Here is a 20,806-nt window from a genome sequence, read left to right as displayed (position 1 = left end):
TTCTATGGAATCAATTTTGACGTAATCCGAACATACATAAAAAATTTCATCGATTCAGCAGCAGGAAAGATATGGATATACCGGATATTTCACGATGTCGCATGTTCTATTCCTGAAAAGCTAAAGAAAGTAAGGGACTATATCTACAATTCACACCTAATTCCATTAAAATCGGATAAGAATTGCAGAAATTAAGGCAGACAGATCGACAAACACGAAACCAAAGTTGTTAAGGATTGTCTGAAATTTCAAAATCGGAGAACAAAAATTTTTTTTCTTCCCGAAATTGATCAAAAATCTTCCTTTACCTTCGGCAGACTCGGAAGCAAAACATAACCAGACGATGAATTACAGTTTGACGTTACGGCAGCAGGCTTCATAGTGCCAATTAAAATAACAGTAACCGCATCATATATCACATATGATCGACCATGCAAGCACATCAATGTAAGTAACAACCGTGATTGTGCGTGTCAATAACCACAGCCTACGTATCACGTGTACAGGTAGGTTGGATTACACTGTGTTGATCCAATATTACGTGCTATTTGAATACGTATTGTACATTACGTTTGCACGTGTTGAGAAATGTAAATGGCACCAAAATTGGTTTCTAGAAGATTTTTATATTCAGTATGCATTGAAAATTAATCAGGATACGCAGACGTAATGCTTGATAACTTTATTATTTTAGGGTGGAAACTGAAATAATTTGATTTCAGTTTGTTATTTTCAATAATAAACCTTTGGAATTCAACAACCCATTGAAATTTTAGTTTTGAAATATAAACGATCCACAAATTCCGAATAAAATAATTCGTTGCTGTCAAGGGCATTATCTATTATTTGTTACAAAAATCAGTTGTTACACCTTGGCGATTAATGTTTATTACTGATATTTCAGAAAAAATTATTGTCACTGTCGATCCGCCTTGTTCGAGATAGTGGTTTTGTTTGTGTATGTGGTTATGGTACAACTTCAGAAAATCGTCGATAGCAAACTGCCACCCTATAGATAGACATCCAATTTGTTGCCCCAACAGAAGTCACCTCCGCAGAATGCAAAAAATTTATATTGGCTAATCGGTGTCTTCTTCCGAGAGATGAAAAAATTGGAGGCATCTATTTGAAATCTTTAAATAAATACACGATAAATTTATCGTATTACTGTATTTTTGAGTGAAACAGACATTTTTTTTTGTTTACTGCCTCTAACTTATCCAAAATCACTTTCAGCCGGGTTTTTTGAAGGTACATTCCTAAAACATATTTTTGTGACGTTTTAAATTATCGAAAACATTCCGAATGATTGTCAAAAAGATTTCATTTATTAAATTACAGTTAGTATTCGAACAATAAGAAATGAGTAAAAATTTTTTCGGTAGATAGTGGCAAATAATATCATGAGGGCATCTAATTTTCCCAGAAAAATCGAAAAAACACGTTGCTAAGTAATATTTCAACAAAAAATCATAAGTGCTGGCGGCAACAAAAATCCTAGTCGAAGACGACACAATACACGAATGCTTTTTGAGAAAAATATTACATTGCATTGTGTTTCATCGAATTTTTTCACAGGAAAAATCAAATTCCCGAATGGTATTTAACAAGACGATTTCATGAGAACCATAATTACTTGTTTTCAAACCTATTGTAATCTTTCATGAAATAACTGTCGAGTTTTCTTGCGGATAAACTCGAAAGAACTGACAGGTGGTGTCATACAGTTTTCCCTTCTAGAAACCATTTTTAATTCGAATGTTGAGCGTTTGTGATTGGAGGAAATGAAGACGAGGGAAATAGTCAGTTATAATATCACAAGAGCATAGACAATATTCGATTATACACCGATTCACGAGACGTAGTTCGCGAAACATCACGAGAGCGGAGCTCGAGTGGTGTTTCGCGAATTACGTCGAGTGAAGAGGTTCGTATAATCGAAAAATATTTTTTATGCTCGAGTGGTATTCATTACGATTATATAACGAATTATTTCAATAACTATAACCGAAGCACTGCATTTTGATAATTGACATTTCATTTAGCGTGACTTTTATTTTTTGGCAAACGTCCAATAATGTTACCATGAAAATGATCACAATATGGCAGGAGGCAAAACACCAAAACTATTATAACACGTCGTCAAGTAGTATATTTACTTATAAATACGCTGTAACTATAGGAAATTCACGGATTTTATTGGTTCATCAGAACATGAGTTTTATAATCCTTATTATACCACTCGTGCTTGCCAAATTATCGAATATTTTCCCTTCTGAACTTCGTGCAGTAAGGAAAATGTGGAGTATTTGGCAAGCACCTATACTGTGTATAATGCATAATACATATGGTATGTGATGGTTTTTGAAGTTGAAATTGTCTGTATTTCTTCCTGTTGTTTCTGACTGAAGAGTAATCTCATGCGGTACTTCAAATTTCCACACATAGTCTTTTTGTTGATCAAGCTTGATATCCGCCCCTGATTTTTGGTGCTCTAGGCAACCGCCTTCCCCCTAGCGACGGCTCAGCAATTTCAGTATAATAGAAATCATCTGAGAAAATTGTAAATCTTCCGAATAACATTGGTTTGATTTTCTTCAATGCATCGCACATAAATACATGCACTAATGATGAAAGTATCCAATATTTGACATATTTTCAGTAACATTCACTGCTGAATAGCACGGTCTCCTCCCAAAATTGGACCACCATAAAACTTCCATAGCCTCATGTTGAAAAATTCGTATTTCCCGCCAACAGAACTAACCTAACCTCACATATATGGTCTATGGTCTGGAATGAAGGATGTTAGGCATTTTTCCAACCAATTCAAACACCTTCGAGGCGAGCGACCATGCCGCCTTGCATTATCAATTAGCCAGCTTGATTGAACACATACTACCATAATAACTTGTTAACATCATCGACACCATTTAAAACCTGTATGAATTATAATTGAATTGAGTTAGCGTACTCAGTTGTCTGAATCCAGCGTGCGTGTCTGATACGAGATGATTAGACCGATGATTAGCATAATCTATTGGTGGAAACCTCTTTATTTTGAAGGAGTCGCGAGCAGAGCAGTTGATGAGGCTGGGCTCATGGCTCTGGTTCCTCTGGGCGTTGTTGGAGTTTGTTTATATTGGACCTGATGGAAGTAAGATCGCTGGGATAGGTGGACGTTTATATGACTTGGTGTTTTCGTAAGATTTCAATCGAGCTTCGTTATTATGGGTTTCCTAGAGATGCTGGGAAACCCTTAGGCGATCCTGTGATGTTCTAGCATCTGATTAAGGAAGATCTGTGCATACTCTAATTATTTTATAGTAAATAATTCTTCGTAGATATTTAGTAATGATGGGGGTGAGTAATGAGCAAATCGATGAGATAAATTTCAAGGGTAGTTTCAATGTTGATAAGAAGTGGGGTTTGCAGTAATTTTCAATTAATATACTCTTTGATTGGATGCGTATTGATGCAATAAATGTTATTATTATTAATTATTTCAATAATATGCGCAAATTGAAATTGACCAAATTTCGTCAAATTCGCATATGAAATCTCGATAAGGTTATAAGCAGTTTTATAGGAATTCAAGAGGGGACACCACCACGATACTGCTCAGTACAAAACGGAATTATAAATTTTTCCTCTTAGAACAACTGATTTTTATGGGGTTTCCACATAATTTCTTCGAAAAATAAAATAAAAATTCTATTAAAAATATATTCATTCTACAATGGTAGAATGAATATATTTTTAATTTGCGAATGAAAAAAAACGTTGGTATCTTCTCGTTTTTCGATGAGGAATTGTGTTCAATACACAAAGCACTGATATTTTTTCAAAATATTCGTGAAAAAAAATTCAAGAATCATTACAAAAGATATAAACTATAATTTTGTGATAAAATAATGATCCTTGTACAGTGCTGTCCTTTAGTTATATGCTATGTAAAGAGAAAGAAAATGAAGAGAATTTACAACTTCGTACACCGTAAAAAGTTTAGTAATCGCAGAAGCGCCAGAGAGGAAATGTATGGGTACCTATTTGACTGATAAGCGGAAAGCCATGTGGTGCTAATCCCTCTCAAGATCTTGCTCATGTGTTCATATGAGAATTCTGAGATTTCAATAATTTTCGTTCTGTGATATTGATATGGTTTGGTGTGATTTTTAGCCCCAGTTTCCCCCTCATTTTGCCTTTTCGCTCTAATGAAGGCAAAATATTTTTTTATAAAGAAAATATATTGAAAAGTTAAAGGAGCTTAGGAGTATATAAAAATTTGCTTTATTGTTTAGGCCCAGAATTTATTGAGTGTATATATCTACTCACAAAATTCCTACAGAATCTGGTGAATGATTTTGGAGATATTGATTGATACAAAAAAAATTGTCAAGAATATCGAAAAATTAAGCTTGAACCTTTCAACGATGACTTTGCAACCTACTGAATTTTGGCAGTGACTTCATCCCTTGGCTTTGAAATGCAAGATATGAATATATTCACCTTAATCAGATTTCAATCAAACAGAGTCTAAATGTTGTTTTGAGTCAAATTTTATTTGCCAACAGAATGCAATCACTACTTCTAGAAATTAACTTGTGTATATAGAAAGAAAAATTTGAAGAATTGTTTTCTATTCATTTTTTCTGATAGCCAAAACTTATTTTTTGATGAATTTATCAAATGCACAGGGTGTCCTATTTTCGATGCTCACTGAAAGCATCTCGAGTACTATGAGACTTGGAGAAAAAATCTTCGAGGACCCCCGATCTAATTTTTCGAAATAATGAGATATCAGAAAGCAGATCATGGATATCTTGTTTCTATCTCGAGTTACAGGGCGTTTCTGAAAAATGACTGCTCCAAATTTTATTTTATTTTTATGGTTTATATAATACTCATAACATATCATAGAAATCAATTTAAGAGATACACAGGAAGTTTGGTATTTCTAGAATAGGACACCCCTTATTTTTCAATTTAGGTTTTACCCGTAGATGTGTTGAAAAACATCCCGTTTTCGGTTTTTTGAAAATGTCGTTCGTTTTGAAATTATAAAATTTTAAATTTTTCGAATATCTTGAACAGAAACCAAGATATAGTGAGATATTTGAAACAGTCATTTTTCAGAAACGCTCTGTAACTCGAAATAGAAAGAAGATATCTATGATTTGCTTTCTGATATCCCATTATTTCGAAAAAAGGGATCGGGGGTCCTTGAAGATTTTTTCTCTAAGTTTTATAGTTCTTGAGATTCTTTTAGTGAGCATCGAAAAAGGCGCCTAGTACATTTGTTTCTACTGCTTTATTATACTCAACTTAAACTCAAATTCTAAACCAAGATCGTCCTCCGTACTTGTAGTGAATTGCAAATCAATATAACACTCACATATTTACTGGATTAATCTTGGAGAAATATTGTCAGAAATATTCCGATATCGAGAAATTAATGAAGTTAAAAAAATCCTCCGAATCGATTCCTAGTTCTTACCATCGCGTGCATAGCATTAAATCGCAAATTATTCATCGTTAACTACCAGTATAATTCCGAATACCGTGAAAACCTGCTGGAATCCGATATTCACCGTTTTCCCCTCATATCTATCATTTTCTCTGTACCCAATGGATAATTTCCTCTACACACGGTTTCCGTCTAATGATCCAATGCATCTCTTTAATTCAATAACCTGAGTTCTCTCAGTTGCTCAGTTGGACCGCTCTGATTGTTATTCACGATCTGTATCAGTATGAATTATAACAGTTGCCACTTTTGCAAATATCTCACATTATCGCTGTTCGTATTTATCATCTTATTTTTCAGTATACATCTTCATTATGAAAGAATCTTGTTTCGCGTCTTCACATTGCTATTGAGTTTGTTGACCATTTTCTTTATTGAAATGTCTTTATAAATATACCATAATTTTCTTCGAGGATTGAATACCAATAGGATCAAATGACCTATAAAGAAATACTCAAAATCAGTAATTACATTCCCAGACTATTTTCAAGCGAAAATCTACGCTGTTGAGAGATGTATACAATGTAGTCAAGACACTCAATAGGCTATATTGAAGTTCCGAGCTTCTTTATAATCAGTTAATGCAAAGATGGAATGTGAACTCATTGAACTAAGTTCTTCCGGATTCAGAATTCTTGAATTCTTCAGCACTATATGACAAATTACAAAGAGGCGATGAATTATTTCAAGACTTCTTGAAAAACAACTGGAAATCGCTTTTTATTCAGGTCTGAAGCATTTCTCCAAGAATTTCACTCATTACAATAACAATATTGATAGTAATACTATTTTTCATTTATTCAAAAAGCCAAAAATACACGATGACTCATCAAAAGGTGACGAAATGTGTACCAAATATCAATGAATAAGTGGAATAGAATGTAAACCTCGATGTAAACGAACTTTATATAGAGAAAACTATTCTGCATATGTTTTAGGTTTTACTGCGTAAGTGAATATCATTTTAAATTTGCGCAAATAATAGTCCAACCAATTATATTTTTTGCGCACTCGTTCTCTGATCAAATCGATAAAATTTGATTATTTTTTATCCGAGAATGGTCTCAAATGATAAGGTTCAACTCATTGATGACGAACGATGAGTTCTATAGTGGTCAAAATCCGACATTGGGTTCTGGAAATTTGAATTCATATTCTCAAAGGAGAAAATTCCATCGTGATGAAAATTTGCATTTTGATGAAGAATGACAAATTCAAGCATAATACAAAATTTTATATTGATCACATTAGAAGAAAATTTAAAAGAATTGCAAAAAAATTCGACCAATATTTCCGTGACCTCAAAACCTTCTGGGTGTTGATATGAAATAACATTTTCAAGAAAAGTGCCAAATGTCAATTTCAAGCTTCATAATGAATCATGTAGAATATTTAGGGTAGATATCAAGAAAATACCCAATGGTTCCGTTACATTATATCCTGTTGATTGGAATTTAGCTTTTATTATGGGAAATATTTATTTATTTGCCTAATTTTAAGGGATATTCATCCTCAGAACTCCTTATCTAGAAAAAATACCCGACAAGAATGATGTCATAGTTAATAAAATAGGTGCACGTTTGAATGAGTGCTCGAAAAATCCTGGTGCCATGAGAGTGTTGTTGTTTATATTTTTAATGAATGTATCAATTATCACTTCATTTTTGCTTATATTCCAAGTTTGCCACTCATGATATTATGTGGATATTATCGTGGATTGGTCATCAGTGAGTCAAAACATACTGAGACAATTCCTAGCTAATGGTTTTTTCAATAAGGGTTCCGTAAATATGGCTGTTCGAAATCTTGTTCTCCTGATAATAACATAACTACGGATTATAATGAAATTAAATTCAGCAATCTTATTTAAAATAATTTTTTTTTTAATTTCCTGGAAAATTTCTTGTTAACCGTGGCACCAGAACCAAAGCGAATTTGTGAAGAATATCGAGAAAATACTCTACATTTCAGTGACAACAGATCCATATTATTTTGCGAGTGTCAAAGCGCCATAAGCTGTTGTCGACGAGCCAGTGCTCTTCTGAAATTTTTTTATATTTGATGTATTCTCAGTGATATATATTTCGACATTTTAATCAGTTCCATAACAAATTTTCTGAATAATATTTTGTGGACGATGAAATTCCATAAACAACAAAAAAATTAATGATAGGGATCATAACAAATTTTGTGTACCTACCTTGAGATATCTTGATCAACTTCTACAGATGAGGCTATTGATCTCTTGATAAACCAATTTCCGAGTTCCCAACAAATAACTTCGTTCCATTTGCACCTTCTTCTCAAATTTAAAAATCAGGAATTTCTCATGCAGTAAAAGCAAACGAAATCTCCTCTGGAGGTAGGTATATGAATGAAATCAATTATATCAGCGGTTCCGAGAACTGCAAGGTAGGGCCACAAAAAGCCAACCTTTATGTTTCCAGAGGAGTTCCCGAGGAAAGATAGATCCTAAGGCCAAACCGCAATTTCCAATCCAACACGACATAGTCGCGTCTATGTACGTGCCGTGCATAATTACCTATAAAATGCACGTCAAATGACAAAATAGGTACCTACATCAGTACGACCGCACGTTGAATTGTAATGTTCTCGCATATCTTTTACTGCCAAAGGTTGGCATGACGGGTGTGGTCTGAAAATGATCTCGAGACCACCTGGTCTATTCCCGACGAACTGCTGCAAGCAGCTGAGTGTGCTATATTTAATCATAAATACGCGTATCAGTGCTTAGACAGAAGTTATTGGGCTGATCTCGAGATTGCAATAAAAGCATCTGCTATTTTTGAGTTATGGCAATTGCTCCAATTCATCCGGAAGAAATATTGAGGCGATTGCGATAGTAATACGACTATGAGGATGTAATGAAGACTGCAATGTGCTGCATATACTCACTATGGTAGCAATAGTATATGAATAATTCTATTTGGATGTTGGTGTTGTGGTGAGAAAATGAAAAACAAGAAGAAATTTTGCCAGTTACTGTGATTCTATGCTTCCTCTTCCTTCGTTCACAAGAGTCAGTAATCCATGGTTACTTGAGCTTTCAGAATTATCTATCCGAATGTTTAAAGAACGTTTCATCAAGATTTGATAGGTAGAACGCGAAATATTGAGAACCTAGGTATTTTTTGTTTACCCGTGAATAAATCTCAGTTTATCAGAAATTGCAGATATTTCAATATACTAGGAATTTCAAATTCTAAACGCTCACACTACAGCTGAATTTTTTATGGACCCATATACTGCGGAACTTCATCACTTATATAGAATTTCATTAAAAAGGGATGAGAATTGTAGAAATTCAGGCTGTAAAAAATGAGTGGGTATACATATCTGGAACCTAATTCGTTCAGAATGGTATAAAAAGCATTTTTCTCCCTCTATCTTCGGTAGATTTGGAAGTAATTATCATATTAGCCAGTGTCAAAATATCCAGCTGGAACTCACCATACATATATACATACAGTTGAGTCTTCCAAAAAATTGATAAAAATGAGTTTTGGCATTTGATGAAACAGTGTTTTTTGATTGGAAAAAATATTGTACAGACAAAGTAATGACTCGATGAATGTTAATCAAACTCTGGTCAATCGACAACAACGATCGTAGAACCAAAGACGATAATCAATGCTCTAGTGAAATGGTTGTGAGCGATCGTAAATTGAAGTTGCTTGAGATTGTAATGGAGTTGAAAATATCAGAGGTATAAGAAGACAGTGTACTCACTATTTTGCCCACCGCTGATCAAAAGCACCAACGCATGACGAATCCAAACGCTATTTTAAGATAGTTGAAGGGAATGAAAACAATTTATCAGTAGCACTGAATGAAACCTGGAATCAGCACCACATGCATATGTCAAAGAGAACATCAGCAAAAGACGTCCAAAGCGATCAAAATCAGCTGGTAATGTTATGGCATCTGTGATTTGTAACGTGCATAGTATCTACATTATTTATCGACTATCTAGACAAAGGAAAAACATTAACAGTGACTATTGAATAACTCAATTGGATCTATTGAGTGCAGAAATGAAAAAGAAGAGATTCTCTTTTACCAAAATAATGCTCAAGTATCACAAATCGATAAAAACCATGGTCAAAATTCACGAATTGCTCTTCTAGTGATTATTGGATTTTTGAAGACCTCGAAAAACCAGGGAAAAAAAAATTGACACGAATATAGAAGTGATTGGCGAGTTGAAACCTAATTCGAAAGCAAAGACGAAGCATTCAACAGAAAACTATTATATTGAAAAGTTAGAGAAGCATTAAAGTGAATGTATCATTCTTGAAAGGGACTATTTTGATGGGAATTTTCAAGATGAAATTTATTCTTTCTGGTTAGGTCCGGGACTTATCGAATGAAATGTAAGTTATGTGGTAAAAAGCTGAGCCCAGGTTTGTAGTTTTAATGTCGACTAATGGAAATCCACTTTTTCCATCAACCTGATTTCAGCGCTCCTGTTTAAAGTACTTAAAACATAAAGTTGATGACTTCTATTTACGATCACTCCGATTACCAATGCTTTTTTGTTGAATGTGAGTGAACAAACGAATTAATTCATTCGGAATTTGTGTCATTTATAGTGCTGATTACTTTCTAATAGAGAATATCTATCAGGAATAAGGGCAGTGGACGGAATATCCTATTTGGATAACACTATATCAACACGAATATTTGCACAATACTTTAAATTGTTATTTCCTTTATAAAATTATAAATCTCATCCCGATTTGATCTGGGTTTCATTTTTGAACCCCATCGGTTTTGTGGTCAGAAAAATATTAGCAATTTTATTTTCGGCACACTTCTTCAGTTTTCTCTGGTACTGGTTATGCGATTAACATGAATTATAGCTGGAAATCGTTGCTATTCATCTGAAAATTATTTTCCAATGAATCTGTACTTTTGAAATCAACAAAAAAACAAAATTATGAAAAACAAAATTTTGAATGGCCCTATTCAAGGAACCGCTAGTCTAGTTGGACTTTGCCAATTAACGAACATTGGGCATGTGAACCTCCAACCTACTGTAAAAATTTCGAGTTTCTAGCTTCTTCCGTTTGAGAGTTATGAAGACTAAATATATACAGTTACTATCAGATATAATTCAATTTGACTAATTACTCTATTTTTTGTTTCAGATCTGTTTCAATCTATGCGGCATGGATCTTCTGTTTGTTAGAAAAAAGAGCCTTATTTTTAATCACACAAATTAGGAGTAATTGGTAGGTAGTCTTTATCTTATTACCTACGTCTGTTTTGTTCACAGGTTTACTCTCTTGAATTGTGTATAATGTAGTTCAGAATGGGTATAATGAACTGTTTAAGTAATTGATACCCAACTTTCTGATGTGTACCTACCTGTTTATTATTTATTCTATGCTAGTCAATAGAAATTAGGTGTAATTTATATGAAACAATGAATCGATGTTGGAATCTTTTGCGCGCTTGATTCTCTATGAATTTCGTCATTTGAATATTACTGAAAATTTTAAGACTGAATTATTTTTCCTTAGTAATTTATTTTTATATTAAATACCTGAATCATCATATATCGGTCAACCATTAAATTACTAACCTGTTCAATTCTGGCCTTTTAGGAAACTTGGACCATCGAATAATCAATTTTTCCTACAACTTCTATGAAAAGTGGCTTATTCTTTATAGCTTACTCTATTTCAAAACTATGAATTGCTCATACTGTGGGAAATATTATTTCTCACGGCACTTTGTCCACACCTTGCTTGGTAGACCAATGAAATTGGGCTTTTGAGTCGTTTCTATGGAAACGCAATAAATTAGCACATACTGTCAACGAAGGCCATTTTGATTTGAATCAAGTTAATTACCTGAATTATTGAAATTTGTGCAGTTGTAGGAAATAGTAATGCAACAAGTGGGGAAAGTCCAACTTTTCCGCAAACATACGAGTGAGAAAAGTACTTTCTCCACATGTTGCACACTATACTTTTCCTACAATTGCACAAATTTCAAAAAGTCAAGTAATGGATTCAAATCAAAATGCTAATTTATTGCGTTTCCAAAGAAACGGCTCAAAAGCCCAATTTCATTGGTCTACCAAGCGAAGTGTGGGCAAAGTGCCGTGAGAAATAATATTTCCCACAGTATGAGCAATACATTGTTTTGAATTAAGCTATGAAGAATACGCTACTTTTCATAGCAGTTGTAGGAAAAGTATAGTGTGCAACATGGGGAGAAAGTCCCTTTCTCGCTCGTGTGTTTGCGGCACTTGCCTTTCAGGCTCGTGCCACAAACTTCCACACTCGCGAGAAAAGTTGGACTTTTCCCACTTGTTGCACAATATACTTTTGTTCAACGAACGTTATGGCTCGCATTTTTAAAATTTCAAAATTTTGCGATCCCCAGTTCCTTTTCTTGTAGAATATATCGAATAGAGAGATTTTAAACTTCAAAAGAGCACTGATTTGAAGTCTGGAGCTCCCAAGCGCTCGTTCTGTCGCCGATTGTGCCCTCAGTTATAACCATACTTTGCCACAGAGGGCAATTGACTTCCTTGACTTTAAGTCAGAGCTGTCCTAAATTTTGTCGATATTCTACTAAAATTGTCTATGGTTCTGACGACGCTATGAACGTGAAATTTTGCAGCAAGTTTGAAATTGTTATTCTTTAAATAAAAACGCGAAATCTCAACACTGTCGGATTTGTCACAATCATATTGCGTCTCGAATATTCCATGGTTCTCATGATGTGATCAGTTTGAAATTATGTACCTACTCTCAAAATTTTAGTTGCATTGGTGTTTTTGTCATCTTGTCCATTTCCTTTTGATAATTTTCCCGCTACTGCCAATGTAATTTCACATTAACCAACAAGACATCATAAGCTTCTCTCACATCATACCAACACTGAGTATTGTACTCTTTTGAGTACTCACGCTTTTTTGCTTCTGGAAGCAATATTCGCAGTTGTTCTTGAGCGACGCACACTATTCCGATTTTTCACATTACTAACTGCACCTCAATTTTTGTTCACCAGTTTTACTATTACCATCCGAGAAGGTGCTTCACGACGACTCAAAAATGCTTAAGTTTTGCGAACTGTTTCTGCAAAATTTTCACCCTTTTCGAAGTGAATTTTAACAATTTGAATACGTTGTTAAGGCGTGTATCGTTTCATTTTCAGTAATAGTGTAGTTTCAACTTCAAACTTCAAGATTAACAGCTGGCCAGATAGCTAGTCTTATTTGAGGCTAAGACCGCCTTTGATTTGTCGTAATAGAAAGTTATTTGCATCAAATATTTTCAAAGGGACAAGGGCGAAACGGTATGTTCTAGGAAAAAAAATTATATGGAATTCCCCCTAGAATCAGCATAGTACACCGAGTGAATCGTCTGAAATCAGCTAACGATACAAAGTTTCCGAAAGAAATCTTTCATGTTTTTGACGGATACCCAGTGAAGAATCCACCGGCATAGTGACGGGGTCCAAAGGGCGGAGCCCCTTCAGCGAGCAGAGCGAGTCTTATATAGATATAGCCCTTCCGCTAAGAATTCAGATATGTAGGTATTCAAAACCACAGCCTAAACGGGACCATCTAGAACAATAATGACAAGAATAAAACCTCCCTCGAAATCGTCTCGAAGCCCCAGGATAACTTCCAAACCAAACCGATTTTCCTCGCGGTTTTCCAGTATATGGGGTGTTGCGAATTATTTTGACATTCAAGTCTCATTCTTCTGTGGGCAATTTGAAAGCACCACGACAAAAAATTTACTGAGGGTCACAATCTCATATTTGACTGGTTTTTATTTGAGGTTTGTTGCTTTCTTCGATAGAAATTTTGATACTCTTTCTTTCAATCATTTTTGTCATAATGAAAAGTTATTTGCATCAAATATTTTCATGTGGACAGGGGCCAAATGGTAGGTCCTAGGAAAAAAAGTCATATGGAGTACCCCTCCTAGAATCAAACGAGTATACCGGGTGGATCGTCTAAAATCAGCTCACGATCCTGGGTGTCCGAAAAAAAAATATATTTTTGATGGATACCCATTGAGGGTTCTACCGGCATAGTGAAGGGGTCCAAGGGGCGGAGCCTCTTCGGCGAGCACAGCGAAAAATGAAACCTCTTATTCGAAAACGCGTTGCAATGGTGAATAGTTGATTTTTATGATGAAGAAAGAAGTAACAAAGAAAATAATGGTGAAGATGGTGCACGTAAAAAAGATAAGAATCACATACTGATGAAAACTTCTTCACACCATTTCAATCAAATTCTTTATGTTATCTTGATCATGCAATTCTATCATGATCATTTCTTATCCAAAGTAAATACGACAATCAACATGCAACAGAACTTGAAAAAAATTGTTTTATCAGTGAAATCCGAACCACACTCCAATATGTAAAATCTCCTGCCCGTATGCTATAACGTTGCTCTCTCTCTCTCTCAGCATCTTCTTCAGAATCGAATGCATACTCTAATGATCGCATAAACTGCATGGGGCTTACCGATTCGAACTTATCCTAACATCGCAGCAAAAATGACAGTGAATACCTTCCTAGTATTCTTCACTATCTGAAGAGTGGATCGACGTTTGATAGGTTTATTTCCCATAGGAAAATACAGCCATTTCTTAGGAAATTCGATTAGAATCATAAGAGGGAAACATACAGGCTAAGAACATTGTTTAGAATTAAATTAAGAAGGAAATGATTTCTTAAATACATTTTTATTGCCTATTGGTCAGAATTCCGTGGAAATACTTCAAGTGTGAAGTGAAGTGATATAATGATCTGAAATTTATTGTGAAATGATGAAAAATTTCGCGTAGTAATATCGCAAGGATATTGATAATAGACGAGATAATTTTATGACAATCGAGCTTGAGAAATTTGTTATAAAATTATGAGGCATTCATCAATGCCCGAGGGATATTCGGAGGAAAATATTTGACAAATGAATTTATAACACTATTTAAATTTAACTTAACATTAGATTCGTTGCTGTTCTCTACTATAGATGATCTATCCTTATCTATGTCAAAAGATAATCACGAGAAAACTTGCTTCTATGGAAGATGAGTAGCGATAGATTTAGAGCTCATGTACTGATGACCTCAACTTCGATGAAAATCACATGGTACCAGAGGCTACTTAATTGGAAGTTGGTGTCCAAAAAACTAATTTTTTTCCCAATTTTAACTCAAAAACTAGCCATCTGCGTACATTAATTGTTTTTTTTTTCTGCAGTGTGTAAAAAGGATGTGTAATTCTTCGGGGTTGAAGATGTGTCATGTCGGTTGTAAAACTTAAGAGATTTACTTGGGTTGGGAAAGTTCGAGAACAAGACGGTTGTACCAGATGTGTTACATCTGTGTACATCAGGTACTAGTCCTTCGAGTATTCTCGATTTCCAGGAATCCGCGAAGATCTTTGTGGGCGGTACGGCAAAATTCTTATTGGACTAGGGGATGGTACTTTCCCTGAGGGTGTGGTCAACTCGAAAGAAAAAAGGTCGATATTCGAGACAGGGTAAGTTCCAATCGGCAGAGAGCAGAGTGCAAATTAAGCCGAAGACGGGTAAAGTTTAAGTTAAGTCTAAGACGGGAGACAGAACAAGTTCGGTCGGTCAACTTAAGACGTACGACGTAAAGACGGTTCGCGGACTAGATTAAGGCGAGTCGCGAACAAATCAAAGACGAGACCACCGAAAACTTGAAGTACGACAAAGACGTGATAATCGAAGACGTTTCGAATAATTAAAACTAGAGTTAAAGACGAAATTCAGTACCGTAGTGAGAAACTTGTAATTAAGACGTAATTAGGTTCTTTTCAATACTGAGTTTGTACTGTATAAGTGTGGCTTTGTAAATAGATGTAAATAATTGAAAAGAGTACATTTATACTGCTTCCCTCAGATGGTAGACAAAAACGACCCGAAAACATGAAATTATCAGGATAGTCTAGGATCTAAAATTCCGCATTCAAGTTCCGTAAATATAGCAGTTTGAAATTTGGTGTCCCTGTTGATTTAAAAACTCTATATTCTATCGAGATGAAGCATTTGAAGATGAATCGGTATTATCAGGCCTCATGCGAAATTTCATAATGATCGCGTAACCTGAAGTATAGAAAATTAAAAAAAAATATAAAAAAGAATACGTGACCGCACAAACGAACGTGTTGAGATTTTCAGGGTTTATATGAAATGACCGAGGAAATGACAATTTCGAGCTTCTTGCAAAATGTTAGCTTCAGCTAAGCACATCATCAAAATCATAGAAAATAGACAATAAATTTGGCCGGGTTGAGATTTTGCGTGTATATGGAGAATGAGAATGAGAATTTGTTGCAGAGTTTCGTGTGGGTATAGCATCATCAGAATAATAGAATTTTTTAGAACGAAAGCAGAAGCATGATATTTCAATTTAAAGAAATTCGACCGATTTGAAATCAAACTTGTTGCAATAGGAAATTTAAGCAAAATGAGGAAAGCACGCTCTAGTCCCCTATGTTGACTTGACAGTGCTGGGTCAGGTATCGACTATCTCCCTGGTCTTGGTTGAAGTGTTCCTATTTGAACCATGATGAGAGATGAGAAATGATTTTTTCTGGAAGGAAGAGAAACTTGCGTTCAGGAGACTGAAATGTGAATCGTAAACACGATCCAGCAGGAATCTGCTTTCAGGTTGTAATATAATGGTTTTAAAGTTCATACGATATTTCATGCGAAAATTCGGTATGCAAAAACTCCCTACTTTACGTCATGATTTTTGAATGATGTTTATTATATCACTGCTTTTATACGTAACACGATTAGGAGCGAAGTCTGAGACTTTTGGGTGCTCGTCCATTCATGCAACAACTGTGCCTTCGGAGACCACATAATAGTACATAGATATATGTGGTCTCCAAGGATGCACTTGACGGGTGAATGAATGAGCGCTCAAAATCTTTTCTAATTTTTTTTGTGAACATCTGTACAGGGTGTTTCAAGTTCGATGGCCTATAAGACGTTTCTGGAGAACGGGGCCGATTTGAAATCTGAAAATTCGGAATATAACATTGTGCATGACGCCCTATTCAGCTAAAATATTCCGGCACTATATACCGGTTATACCGGGTCGAATGAAATTGACCCTACGTATAACATAAATTCCTAAAATCTCGAATAACTCTTGAAATATTGTTTTGGGAGCATAATTATGTTTGGACACTATTTTTTACCGTAGAATCCAACGAAATTAAAAAAAAAGTTCTTATTTGAAAATCTAAAGTTATGATCACCTTGTGATGATATTTCTCAAGTTCAAGATATGCACGATATTCCTACATCATTCTAGTTCGAGAAAGAGAATAGTGCATAGAATATTCACAGTAAAAATAATTCACTATGGAAATTCCTTCTTTTTTTCGGTTTTTTCTTAATATTTTGAAAACTGTTAGGACTAACGCAATAATTTCAGGAAAGAGTTGTAAATGGAAATGATATCTAAGACATAAAATGAAAAAAAAGTTTTTTTGAATTTTTTTTTTAATTCTTGTATAACTTCTGCATTATTTTCGCTGAATAGGGCATCATGAACAATGTCATACTCCGAATTTTCAGATTTCAAATCAGTTCCGTTCTCCAGAAATGTCTAATAGGCCGTCGAACCTACATATCGTCATATATTTATGATGATTTCATCATGCATTTTTTATTTTTATTTCCTCAATGTATTTCATTCACTTATATTCATGTTCATTCGTCGCACAAAATTTCCCAAGAACATCCAACTCTCAACCACTTTCTTCTTCAGCCTCACTCACCAAGACGAGTTCTCGCCTCCTGCGAAGAATAAAAGTTACAAATATAAAGTGTTACAGAAAGGAGTTATGACCATTAAATTCGATCGGCCGATGTGTTCCGTAATCTGCGATAGCCGAAGGGCTACCGCAACACAGCCAGTTATGCAGATACTCCCATGGCCGTCGATGTTGATTGCCAAGAGTAGGATATGTATTGATATCGAACAGGTTGTTAATGCTTCATTGTTCATTACGGATGCTACAATAAGATACTCAATGTCGGCTTAACTTCACTTTGATTTCTGCATAATATAATTCGATAGATATAGTTTATTTACTCTTATTTCAGCAGTGGCATGACGTCAGAGATCGTAGAAAGATGGTGTTGCCAGACTGTCAAAACAATCCTTTTAATGCTTACAATACATATTTTTATTCCGTTTCATTGTGTGATGGAAAAATTGATCATGATTCATTTAAATTCTTATGCAATATACAGGATGTTTCTAAATTAACGTTAACCTTGAAGGAGGTGTTAGTATCACTCATTTGCTGTCGATCAAGCCATATTTATTGATAATCTAAAATCAACAGTTTCCGAGATATTTGAGTTATTGTGTTCATTAAAAACTGACTCACCCCACTTCAGTTTTCTTAATTTTTTCTACGTTGACCAAATTTGATTTGAATTTTGGATCATTTTCATCAGAAAAGGATAAAGGATATGTATGAAATAAGCAGAACTATACTGTATAAGATGTTGAATGAAATTAGTATGATTTGAAAATTGGTTTCTGAAGATAAGGTTAGTGAATTTCTAAAAGCAATTTGCCTGCAACTTTTGAAAATTCCACAATTTATGTATGGAAAAATTATTTTGAAAACTTGCCAAATTTCTTCTTTATTACTTAAGAAAGTTTTCGTTAGAATGCAGGCATTAGCTTTGTTTCAGTAGATTCTGTTTGAAAGGGAAAAGAAGCAGAGAAAAGAAACTGATGAATTAAATATTTCTTTATTGAAATCAAACTCGAAATTTCAGTAGAAAATGTATTTATAAATAATGTTTGAAATGACCTCCACCATTTCAAGCGCGTGCCCTCTTTTTTATTTCTTCAGTTGTTACTTTCCGCCTGAAATTAATTCTCAATCTTCTCACTGCTTCGTCTATTCTAACGGTGTTAGATAGGGAATTCTAGCTGGCTACGAAAATAATAAAAAATGATAATCAATTATGGTCAACGCTGAAAAAACGACGAAAAATGAAATACGGTGAGAAATCTATCAAAAATCACAAGAACTGAAATATCTCGTAAAGTGTTAATTTTGGTTTTCACTGAATATGGCTCAAACGACAAAAATGAGACCTCCAAGGTTCACCACTAATTTGGAAACACCCTGTATATTTTGAATGAAGGCTGATGAAAATTGAATCGAAAACAACCACATCTATATTCTTATTACAAATGAAGGGAATATGCAAAATCCAAATAAATACAGTAAATTCAATGCACAATTAGAGGAAAAAATCCCTGCGATCTCTTTTTTCGGAAAGATGAGATATCAGAATGCAGATCATATTTTATATCTTGATCCATTTTCGAGTGGCATTTTTGAAAAAATACTTTCAAATATTTATCTTTATCTTGGTTTCTGTTCGAGATATTCGAATATTTGTAATACGTTTTTTTTAGTAATTTTTATCGTTGCTATGATATTCATAACAGATCATAGAAAGTTTGTATTTCTTAAATGGTACACTCTATAATTTTCAACCCAGTATTCTAGCCACAGATTTTTTTAATGAACCAACTGAAAAACATTTCAATTGTGAGTTCAGTAAACAAGTTACTGAATTACTGAAAAAACGTTTCAGAATATCCCAAACAGAAACCAAGATATAGCGAAATATTTAAAATAATCATTATTCAGATATTGCCTGTAACTCGAGAACGAATCAAGATATCTTATCATTTCGAAAAAAGAGATGCTTTCAGTGAACAGCGAATTTGGGATACCTTGTACATTGACAAGATAGCAGAATAAGGTATCCTGGTATTTCGCTGGCACCGTGTACATAAAACCTTTTGAGAAATCCAAATCAAAATCCTTGATATGGCTTTTCGAAATTCCTTTCAACTTCAGATTCGAACGAAAGAGAAAGGAATTTGGACGTATTATTATTATTTTTTTTTACACTTTATTGAAGGAATATGGCGTTGGCGCTATCACATAGAAATGAAAACTGTGAATTGCTCAACTTGTTCATCACGTATATAGGTGATTTGGTGACATACGAGCTCCAGCTCAGGTCACCAGGTCACTGTAATTGTATATGGAATTTATTGTTATTATGTATATATTATCAGGATGAATAAAATTTATTTATTTATTATTATTTATTTATTATTTATTAACTTGATATTAGGAGATTTTCAATTTTTCCTTGATATACCTAATTTTTCAGAAATGACCTCTTTTTAAGTGTGATCTTTTTTCTTTCAGGGCCATAGGAAGATGCTGAGCCCACAACGCCATCATAGGCGAAATTTAACGATATACTTATATCACTGTATCCTATCTTTATTATTGGTGAGTTTTTGTACTACCTCATACCATTTTTTAATTCTATTGATTATGACTCATTGAACAAGAAAGAAGGAAGAATTATAATATAACAGTCATGAAAAATAATGATATATCAGATAAGGAATGATTCAATTTTCAAGCTAGGGTTTAGCAATTGATAAAAGCTAAGAATCAAATAATATCACATCTTCGGTTTGGAGGAGATTTATACTCATAGTCTATTGGTTACACTTGAAAATTATGTTATTAGCTCAGATAACATAGCTTATTGCTATATTTCATTCAAAATCTTTTTAAGGATCCTACATAATAGGTATATCATTCTCTAAGACCATTAGTTCTTAGATTCTATAAAATAATGTCATCTAGCCTATCAATAGGTATAACCTAACATGGGGACATTGTTCCACAATTTGCTATAGGGTAAAACATCAATAGTGGTATGCCTGAAGTGACGCAATAGAGCCAGAAACGGTTCTTCTAACTCGAACCAACTTTAAGTTTGATAGGTATGACATAGGCCTAGGGTTGTCGAGATGAGAAACATTAAACGAATTAGATTGATAGACTCTTTGAAAACACGAATTTTCATCAGCCAAACATACGTGAGAATAAATAACATTTCCTGTGAACCCAGTCTCATCAGCGGAAAGAATGTTGGCGAGAATTGCTTAAGAACCGGCGGCAAAAATCAAAACGTGTTTGATGAACAGATGGATTTGGGCCCTGTACCCGTTGTACATGTTATACATGAAGCATCTGTCCGTAAAGGATTCTCCAAACAAGACGAGGACTAATTTCATGTCGGCTGATGTTTGCCACACTCGACCTTGAATCATGCGTTTTCGGTGAGATATTTTATTCTTCTTCTCTAGTCTAGCCTAGAAG

The 20,806-nt window shown here is 34.4% G+C and overlaps 1 protein-coding gene across 1 annotated transcript in view; it reads left to right on the top strand.

Annotated features, from left to right (window-relative positions):
* LOC123688878 overlaps positions 1-20,806 on the top strand; it is a 129,972-nt gene that overhangs the window by 45,432 nt on the left and 63,734 nt on the right. Inside the window, exons 2-3 of the mRNA XM_045627605.1 lie at positions 10,699-10,782; positions 19,835-19,921. Of these exons, the coding sequence (XP_045483561.1) occupies positions 19,847-19,921 (75 nt within the window). The 5' untranslated portion in view covers positions 10,699-10,782; positions 19,835-19,846. The remainder of the gene's footprint in view (positions 1-10,698; positions 10,783-19,834; positions 19,922-20,806) is intronic.

This window comes from Harmonia axyridis, chromosome 1 (genome assembly GCF_914767665.1).
Source record: "Harmonia axyridis chromosome 1, icHarAxyr1.1, whole genome shotgun sequence".
Taxonomy (NCBI): Eukaryota; Metazoa; Arthropoda; class Insecta; order Coleoptera; family Coccinellidae; genus Harmonia; species Harmonia axyridis.
This window is presented reverse-complemented; position numbering and strand designations above follow the sequence as displayed.